The sequence below is a fragment of the Myotis brandtii genome, unplaced genomic scaffold (assembly GCF_000412655.1).
Source record: "Myotis brandtii unplaced genomic scaffold, ASM41265v1 scaffold115, whole genome shotgun sequence".
NCBI lineage: Eukaryota > Metazoa > Chordata > Mammalia > Chiroptera > Vespertilionidae > Myotis > Myotis brandtii.
In genome coordinates this window covers 18199806-18210184 of record NW_005353967.1, presented here as the reverse complement: position 1 = coordinate 18210184, position 10379 = coordinate 18199806, and the positions used below count along the sequence as shown (strand labels likewise).

The 10379-nt window shown below is 37.2% G+C and overlaps 1 protein-coding gene across 1 annotated transcript in view; it reads right to left on the bottom strand.

Annotated features, from left to right (window-relative positions):
• The window catches only part of AGGF1 (angiogenic factor with G patch and FHA domains 1), a 32597-nt gene that overhangs the window by 17974 nt on the left and 4244 nt on the right, over positions 1-10379 (bottom strand). Inside the window, exons 5-7 of the mRNA XM_005858157.2 lie at positions 8077-8265; positions 2394-2724; positions 1446-1557 (exon numbers count right to left, since the gene is read on the bottom strand). Coding sequence (XP_005858219.1) covers positions 1446-1557; positions 2394-2724; positions 8077-8265 — 632 coding nt within the window. The remainder of the gene's footprint in view (positions 1-1445; positions 1558-2393; positions 2725-8076; positions 8266-10379) is intronic.

The following is a 10379-nucleotide window of genomic DNA, read 5'->3' as shown; positions in this document are numbered from 1 at the left end:
ACCATCTCACACCTGTCAGAATGGCTATCATCAACAAATCAACAAACGACAAGTGCTGGAGAGGATGCAGAGAAAAAGGAACACTCCTTCACTGCTGGTGGGAATGCAGACTGGTGCAGCCACTATGGAAGACAGTATGGAGTTTCCTCAAAAAGTTAAAAATGGAACTCCCATTTGACCCCGTGATCCCACTTCTAGAAATATATCCCAAGAAACCAGAAACACCAATCAGAAAGAATATATGCACCCCTATGTTCATAGCAGCACAATTTACAATAGCTAAGATCTGGAAACAGCCTAAGTGCCCATCAGTAGATGAATGGATTAGAAAACTGTGGTACATCTACATGATGAAACACCACGCTGCTATAAAAAAGAAGGAACTTTTACCATTTGCAACAGCATGGATGGAACTGGAGAACATTATGTTAAACGAAATAAGCCAGTTGGAGAAAGATAAATATCACATGATCTCACTCATATGTGGGATATAATGATCAACATAAACTGATGAACAAAAATAGATCCAGAGACAAGAGGCAAGGGGGGGGGGGCGAGTTAGAGATCAACCAAAGGATTTGTATGCATGCATATTAGCATAACCAATGGACACAGACACTGGGGCAGTGGGGGCCTGACCCTGGGGATGGGAGTGGCCAGGGTGGGGTGTCAATAGGGGAAAAAGGAGACATATGTAATACTTTAAACAACAAACAAACAAAAGATATGTTAAAATGCAAGTCTCTCTATCACACTAAGACCAGTTTCCTTAATCACACTCTAAATTTCCTACTTGAAAGCTTCCAGAATTACTTTTATTCTTTGGTACATATATCCCAGGCTAATAAACATTCAGTGACAAAATATCCTTCGTATTGTCAATTACTAATGTCAATTACTTATTCCAGATCTATTGACTTGACTATGCTCCCATTTCTATTACTGCATATAAAAGGTATGTACTATTCTCTAAGAATTTAAAATTAAGGTATTGCATAGAATCTGAATTAAGGATAGATTATTTTTCCAGTTAGAAAGTAAGGAAATTATCTTATTCATGATTAAAACCTACCTCTCTAGCAAGCTGATTATAAGGTACAAAGGGGTAAAGGAAAAGAAGCAGAGAAAGAGGCCAATACTGAGTGTAGGTAAGTAATTTAAATCTAAAAAAGGCAGTACAAAAGGTAAGAAAATTGACAAAAATCTCTGTGAAAGGTATCATTGAGATTTTTATCTCTTTATATAGGCAGTCCACTTTTGGCACTATGAAGCCATACCCTCAACTGATTTCCAAAACCAAGTGACAAAGGTAAGTGCCAGTAATATTTTTTGGGTACCATGCACAAGTTCTCAAGTAACAAGTACCATGCACATTTCATGATAACTGCTCAAGAAATGTACAATCCACTAAAATAAGACAAATATAATAATATTAAACATTTTACCTTCCAATGGTAGCAGGATTTACAGCTGTAATGATAAAAAGTGATCCTGTCTGCAACACTGGTGATCTAATAACAATTACTCTAATACAAGGGGGCCAAATTTTTTCCTCATCTGTCAAAGAAACAAGTGGGTAAATATTAACCAAATGCTATGGAAAAAAAATTAAACATGTCTAGGGATAGTAGGAGGTATCCATAAAATAAAAATTTATTAATCAAAAGTCTTAATTCTGTTTTAAACAACCTTCTTAAATCCTGGTATATGACATACAATTAGTAAGGCTTAACACTGTTACCAATGTAAAGTGATCAAACTAAAGGTATTCAGCAAGGTCAGCATATATCACAATTGTAAAATAAGGTCTTGGAATTTAAAAATGTCACAAACAAGTATGTTTATATTAAGTTAGAAGAATTGAGTCTACCCTTTTTAAAAATATAAGTAATTCCATTAAGAACAAAATAAACTCATATACCCTAATAGGAAATCCTGGGTTTTAAAAGTATGTCTTTATATCCTCAAGTAAAAAAAAAAATAGATTTATATAATACCTATATAGTTGAATTCATGGACTACATTTTTTAAAGGCAATTTGCTCTCCCCCTCTCAATTATAAAAGTGTGCTATAAATATCTAAACCACTAAAACAGACTTAATACATACTTTAGGATTAAGGCATAGGTAACTTGGTTTTGTGTTCTATTGATGAGGCCATTCAATGCAATGAAACTTAAGGTTCAAGTGTTAGTCATTTATTTACATTCTACTCCCCAAGAATAAGCAATGGTGGCCCACAAAATTTTCAATGATGTCATGAAAATAATCAATTTAAAACAATGTTTAATTTTTGGCAGATATATTATACTAACATTTTTAACAGTGTTGCTATGTTTACAATAACCAGACTGAGTTATTTGTGTAAAATTAAATAATGGTTATTTACTCACCTTCATCCTCAGTATCTTCTGCAGTTACATTGTCTTCACTGGTAATGTCTTCGTCATAACTGTCCTCAGTCTGAGAGTCTGTAATTTCACCTTCTTCTGGCTCACTATCAGTCTCTATGATTTTCTCATCTTTAAATGAAGTCGAATTATAGATGTTTTCATTAAGAGGAAATTCTATAGTCTTTCCAATAACTGGAACAGTGAATTCATGGGAACTATTTTTGTAATGAATGTCTACTTTGGCCTTCTTTTTCACATTTGCACAATCTTCTCCCTCACTGCAGTTTATATGTTCAACACTGGATGCTTTTTGATCTTCTGAATTCAAATCCTGGAAAATGGTGGGTGGGGAGGATAATCTTAAACATGACCATCTTATAATGCTAAATGTTACAATGAATTAGTGAAGATATATGTACAGTGAGATAACAACAGCTATTATCTGTACCCCTTTTCTGCTCATGTTCCCTTTCTTGATTAAACTTATTACCATCCATTTAGCATCCAAATAAAAAATCTTAGTTATCTTTGACATCCCTTTAACCACCACATGAAATCAATTACCAAGTGAGACAGACTATGCTTACAATTTATCCCAATTCTCTCTTCTTATCTATTTTCAACATCCTGTCACATATTATTTGGACCAAGTGACAGTCTAGACCAGGGGTGGGCAAACTTTTTGACTCGAGGGCCACAATGGGTTCTGAAACTGGACCGGAGGGCCGGAACAAAAGCATGGATGGAGTGTTTGTGTGAACTAATATAAATTCAAAGTAAACATCATTACATAAAAGGGTACGGTCTTTTTTTTTTTTAGTTTTATTCATTTCAAACGGGCCAGATCCGGCCCGCGGGCCATAGTTTGCCCAAGGCTGGTCTAGACCAATGCTGTCCCAACAAAAAAATAATGCAAGCCGTATTTATAATTAAAATTTTCTAATAGCCACATTAAGAAGGTAAAACGAAGCAAGTGAAATTCATTTTAATACTTTATCTAACCTAGTATTTACAAAATACTACCATTTAATATATATTAATATTTAATCAATATAAAAACTACCAATGAAATATTTTACATGGGTTTTTTGTACTATTTTGAAAATTGAATGTAGTTTATACTTACCAGCTATACTTGCAGTGCTCAGTAGCCACATGTAGCTAGAGGCTACCTTACTGGACCAAGTGAAGGCCTGGAGAATACAGCTACCCTAAATTTTGTTTTGAACTTTTAACCAATTATCAAGTTACATAAAATACAGAGTTGGCTTTCATTACAGCAGGGATTTAAAAATCCAAATGTACCTAATGTAGCAGAATAGTTTTGCTAAAATTTAGCACTTGATAGCCCAGCCAGTGTGGGTCAGTGGTTGAGTGGTAACCCAAGAACCAAGAGATCACCAGTTACTAGTAGATTCCCAGTCAGGGCACATGCCTGGGTTGCAGGACAATCCCAGTAGGGGGTGTGCAGGAGGCAGCTGATCAATGATGTTTCTCTCTCATCAATGTTTCTATCTCTCTATCCCTCTCCCTTCCTCTCTCTCTAAAAATAAAAGCGTATTTTTAAAAAAATTAGCACTTTATAGAGTTGATTTGAAAATACACAACAGCTTAATGTACAGATTAATCAGTTATATCCCTTTTATTCCAAAATTCCAAATTACCTAGCATAAGCCTTTTATAATTTACTAGGGGCCCAGTACACGAATTCGTGCACCTTGAAACGAACTGTGGGCTGCGAGCCTGCAGTGGGCACAGGAAGTCTCGGCCCATCCTCCACGCCCCCACCCGGCCCTTCCTGCTGCAGCGCCTGGTCCCATCTGCTGGCATCCCCGTCCCCGCCACCATCGCTCCCACACGCTGACGGCGCCAGCCCCACTCGCACCCGCTGATGGTGTGGAGCGATTGGGGCCCGCGCTGTCAGCGGGTGCAAGCAGCAGCTGCTGCCCTGATCACCCCTCAGGAGCAGGGGGAGGTGGAGAAGCCCTCAGGGGTGATCGGGACCAGCAGCTGCTGCTCACACCCGCTGATGGCGCCAAGTGATCAGGGCCGGCGCCAGGTGTCGGCAGCGGGTGCAGGCAGCAGCTTTGGCACTGGCAGCGGGTACGAGTGGGGCTGGCGTCAGCAGCAGGTGCAAGCACCGGGCAGGACTGTGGCACGTGGGAGCAAGAGTTTTCGGTAACCACCAGAGGCTTGCCCCAATGACAGCGACCGAAGCCATGCCTTGGTCTGGCGCCCCGGCTCACCTGCTCCACCATCCCGCCAAGGCCAACGCCTGCCGTGTCCTGCATGCGCCTCTTGGTGGTCAGCACACATCATAGCAACTGGTTGTTTGGCTGTTCCACCATTTGGTCTATTTGCATATTAGGGTTTTATATATATAGATTATACAATTATATTGGGCATGCCTTTTGATAAATCAACAAATCTATTCTTTTAACCATAGAAAAAGCATAGAGTTATTATGTTCCCCTTATTTCTTTGGTTTGTAACACAATGAATTTTCTTTCTACCTTACAGCCACATGATGAAGTGAATTCATATATTCTTCTGTTATTTTATAAAATATGAGAGCATCTTAAACACATATTTTAACAGTAGCACAAATTCAGTTTGGAGACTGGCTCAACACTCACAGTGTAATAAACTATATACACTTCCAGCACTACAAACTCACAAAGGACAAGAACAAGGGCAAGGAGCTGAACAACTATGAGCTTTAAAGGTCATTGTGAATTATAACAAAAAATTTTCCTATCTAAATATTCTTTTTAAAAAGCAGTTTCCAGTCGTGTATTTTTTTATTACTGCTTATAGGACAGCATACGCAAGGGGAAAATGAGTGAAATTGCCAGAGGTGCTACTTTTAAAAAAACTATTTGCCAGAACGTTAAACATTAAGAGATAAGGGGGCCTACATGTGGGCATTGCGGTATAAATGCATATTTCAAGTTAATTACTCCAATCACCTCACTCTACTCTCTTCTTTCCACATACCCTCCATCTACAAAGAATGAGGCTCATGAGTACCTTAAAAAATAAAGAAGAGGTGAGGATGTCTTAACTCAGGGGTCCTCAAACTACGGCCCGCTGAAAACATTTATCCGGCCCGCCGGGGGTTTTTTTCGCCGCTGCCTGTCCTGCTTAGCAGCCGACTCATCCCGGGCCCACAGTGCGCATGCGTGGAATGTCTGATGGACAGTGAACTGGCCCCCTGTTTAAAAAGTTTGAGGACCTCTGTCTTAACTGGTCTCCCATGCTTCACAACTACCTTTTAGAATTCTCAAGGAATTCTCAAAATTTCATCAGAATTTTTTCCTAAGTCCCTGTCCTGGAGTTCACATATTTTCGAAGGATGATAAAAAGGTGCATTTATGGTCCCAGTCAGAGTGGCTCAGTTGGTTGAGCATCATCCTGTGCACCCAAGAGTTGTGGTTCAATTCCTGGTTGAGGCGCCTATGAAAGGCAGTCGATCAATGTTTCTTTCTTTCTCTCTCTCTCTCTCTCCCTCTCTCTCTCTCTCTCTCTCCCTCTCTCAGCATGTCCTCGGGTGAGGATTAAAAATTAAATTAAAACAGAGATAAATAAAATAAAAACAGAGATAAGCAGTTATGGGAGCTAAACTAAACCAAAATCGCACCGAATGCTTTCAAATGTCATTCTCTACTTTGTCAGGAAAGGCCTTTTGATGATAGGTATATGTTCTTTTCTTATTGCTAGGCAGAAGTAATTTTACAACCTATCTTCTCAAACGGTTCAACCACTAGTAACAAGTAGGAGTGATTAAAACATAATTCTCGAGAGCAAAGAGAAAAATCATTTTTAGTATTTTAGTCACATATTTTTCAGTTCTTATGTACTCAGTGAAAACAGCAGAGAAATAACAAATCAAACAAAGAACAGAAGATAAATTCAACAAAATACCAATTCCATCTTTGAACTTTGGTATTATACATTTAAAAATGTTTTCCCCTTGGTGAAGAAGAGAAAACATGAGATAATATCTTAAGAGTAAAGTATCAGATAGTTGCCAGAATTCACAATAAGCCTCCTTTCCTGCCTATAAACCATGAACCTTATCTGTGAAGTGAGTAGAAATAAGAGCAAGCATTAGTAACTTTTTTGTTATTTTCCTTTTTTCAATTTAACGTATTGTAACTATTTTTAAAATTCCCCTCACTCTGCCCTAGCTGGTTTTGCTCAGTGGATAGAGCATCAGCCTGCAGACTGAAGGGTCCCAGGTTCAATTCCAGTCAAGGGCATATGCTCAGGTTGCGGAATGTTCCCCAGTAGGGGGGCGTGCAGGAGGCAGCTGATCAATGATTCTCTCTCATCATTGATGTTTCTATCTCTCTCTCCCTCTCCCTTCTTTTCTGAAATCAATAAAAATACATTTTTTTAAAAAATTTCCATCACTCCTTACAACTACCATTTTAAGTCATAAATAATGCTTTTCCAATTAAATGTATTATCATTTTCTTAACCAGTATCTTTTGGGTCATTTGAACTATTAACTCTCTGTTCTTATAAATTTGCTATATAATTAAACAAAGGCATTTTTCTTTCTTTGGATTTATAAAATAACTAGAGGTCTGGTGCACAGATTCGTGCAAATTGAAAGGAAATTAATTAGAAGGTGGCTGGCGGGGCTGGACTGGGCGAGACGGGCCGGACATGCCCTGGAGCCAACCTCCCATGGTTCCTCCCCTCCCTGGCCAGCCGCACCTGGGGTGGCACAGGGGCTTAAAGGGCATCTGCAGAGGGAGCAGGGTCCCTCCAGCAGGTGGAGTCCCTCAGCCTGGCCTGTGGGGATCGGACCCGAAACCGGCAGTCCAACATCCCCTGAGGGGTCCCGGATTGTGAGAGGGTGCAGGCAGGCCAAGGGACCCCACAGGTGCATTCGTGCACTGGGCCTCTAGTATGCATATAAGACCTTTGGTTAATCTCTTCCCGCCCTCCCCCACTCCCTCCTTCCCTCTGAGATTCATCAGTCTGTTCCATGTTTCCATGCCTGTGGTTTCCACTCCTGCATTGAGCATCTGCCCCTTAGTGGTCAGTGCATGTCATAACTACCAGCCACTCCGCTGGTTGCTTAGGCTTTCATATATTAGTATATAGACAATAAATTACCAGAAATGAGATTTTCCAATTTAAAAAGATCAACATTTTTACAGTTATTGATACAGCCCATCTATTTTCCAAAAAGATACCAATTTACACTACTAATGAAAATATATCTACTCTCTATTTGCCAGAAATGGATTTTTTTAAATGTTTGCTAACATAATATAGGTAAGAAATTGCTCAAAGTGACTAAGAAAGCAGAATTTTTATATACATCTACTTATAAACTATGTTTTTGTTTTATTGTGAATTGTGCACTGACATCAACTTATCAACTAAGGGTCTGAAAGTTCTTCTTCCAAGTTATGTAACTTAAGAGTATCTTATCTGCCCTAAATATACCTCCTTCAAACTTTTAAGAAATTCCTTGACTTCTAGTGACTGAGAATTTGTGAAACAGACCAATGTAAACAAATGCTCCTTAATTAATAGATTCTGATACCTTGTTACTTTAATGGATATGTTTGAAATGCAGTTACTGAATGATTTTCAGTTTCATCAAAAATTTTGACTTAACTACATCACCATTATGTAAATTTTAAAAATTAGAAGACAATACCTTTTCCTCATTTGCTGTAGAAGAATCTGGATCCTTTCTTTTCTTCTTCAACTTTTTATCTTTACTTTGTTTTGTGCCAGAAGTCTGATAAGGCTGCAAATCTACTCGAGAATGAAATTGATATCGACCACTTTCCACATCACAGTAGTAATAAATTCCAGTGGAAGGATCATAATATAGTTGATTTTCCTTTTAAAATCAAAACAGTAAGTACTATTTATTATAGATAAAATAGAAAAATAAACAACAGAAATGTCAAACGTATTCAAATATAGTAAATGTTTGTTTCTTTTAAGAACTATAGTATTTTCTGAAGATAGTAATTAAAAATATCACAATGAAAAATGCTTGGCCCTGGCAGGAGTGGCTCAATTGGTTGCGCATCATCCCATGCAGTGAGGTCACTGATTCTGTTCCAGGTCAGGGCACATGCCTGGATTGTGGGCTCAATCCTCAGTAAGGGGCAAGCAGGAGGCAGCCAATCAAAGTTTCTCTCCCATCGATATCTCTCTCAGTCTCTCCCCCCTCTCCCTCTTCCTTCCTCTCACTCTAAAACCCTAAAAACTTTTTTTAAAGAAAAATGTTATGTCCTTCAGTCCAAAATATAGGTGTTTTCAAAAATATGTAATTTTTCAAAATACTTTACCATTCAACATCTGCTCTAATTTTCCTGGGGTGAAAAAATGTGAACATTTAAATATTAAATTGAATCATGAAATTACCAAATTTCACCGCTTTTTTAACTTACAGAAACAGCAATTTCATATGGTTCAACTTAATACATCAACAAAAAATTGTAACAAGAAGCCTTTTAGAAGTTATGAAAACTAAGGCATGCACCAGAAAAAGCTGAGCACATGGAAGCAATTACAGACTCATTATCTTTAAAATTACACAATAATGGTTTGGTACTATAAACCCCTGAACCCTTTTCTCAATGTCATAAAACAAAGATTTGCCTTTTAATGTTCATGACTAAAAGTCTTGTAGAAAAACTTGGAAATAAAGTTAAGTCCATAACTTTTTACACAAAGAAATTGATTAAAAAATCATCTTCACTTAATTAATTCTACAGTATCTAAAGACTTAAAAGTAAAGCAGCCACACAAAAATAAATTTTGGCAAATTATAGATGAAAACTAGAAAGATAAAATTATGCAATCTGTATTTTTTAGATATTGGCCAATACTCTATAAACAAGACTTAATTAAAAGCTTGTATTTTCTTTTCATCAGAAATCCACGCAGATCAAACCTCTTATGACATACTGAGATTAAACTATAACTTCTTGAAAAAGATAGTTTATTTTTCCAACTGTTGATACTATTGAAATTTATTGTCTTTAATCCATTTTGTAGATTTCTTACAAAAATATTTTTAATGCTATATTTCACGTAACTAAAACACTGAATGAATGTGCTCTAATCTTATTTCTAGTGATAACAGAATGTTTAAAACTCAAACCTTTTAATCTGGTATATCCTTCAGTCCAAAATATAGGCATTTTCAAAGACATATTTAAATTTTTATTTAATTAAAAGATGAAAATTAGCACAATAAAAATGGCAAAACAACTAGGTCCCTATTTTACTGAGACATATAACCTGCAGAATGTAAATAACCATTTACAGAATGTCCGTAGGAAAGATACAGAAAGGAAGGTAAAAGAATGTCATATACTCAGAAACTCTGTATTTTCTTAGAAACCAAATAAGGAATAGCTTACTCTCTTTAGTAATAAGCATTTAAACATTAGTTTTCTAGATATTAACTAGCATTATCTATAAGCATACTCCAGTGAAAGAAAACCCTCTCTATACAAAGGATTTACAAAGTCCATATACTAAGTGCAAACTAGCTAATGAAATCCCTATTTAAGATATTTAGCAATATCATTATGTTCCCTAGGTTAGTTAACAATACTTCCAGAACTGGAATAGTGAATACCTGGTCCACTTTTGGGCATTAGATTCTATAATTCCTGAGGATCAGATCACATGCCTAGACCACCAAGGTTGAGGTATGTGGGTGAGTTTCATCATCATTGTCAAGTCCTGATTAAAAATCCAATTAAGTACCAGACTTCAACAGCCATTACACTGTATAAATCAAGAACTTAATTTTCTAGTTCTGTCCTAGTCAGTGGCCCATTATATTTCTGATTCCACACTGCTTTCCTAGTTCTCACTGTTAACAGATTGATTTTGTAAAAGTGAAATGCTTAAAATCCAAAGAATATAAAATACTAATAATAAACATGCTAATGAGAATTCAAGAAAAAGATCCCCCCCCCCCCCCCCCCC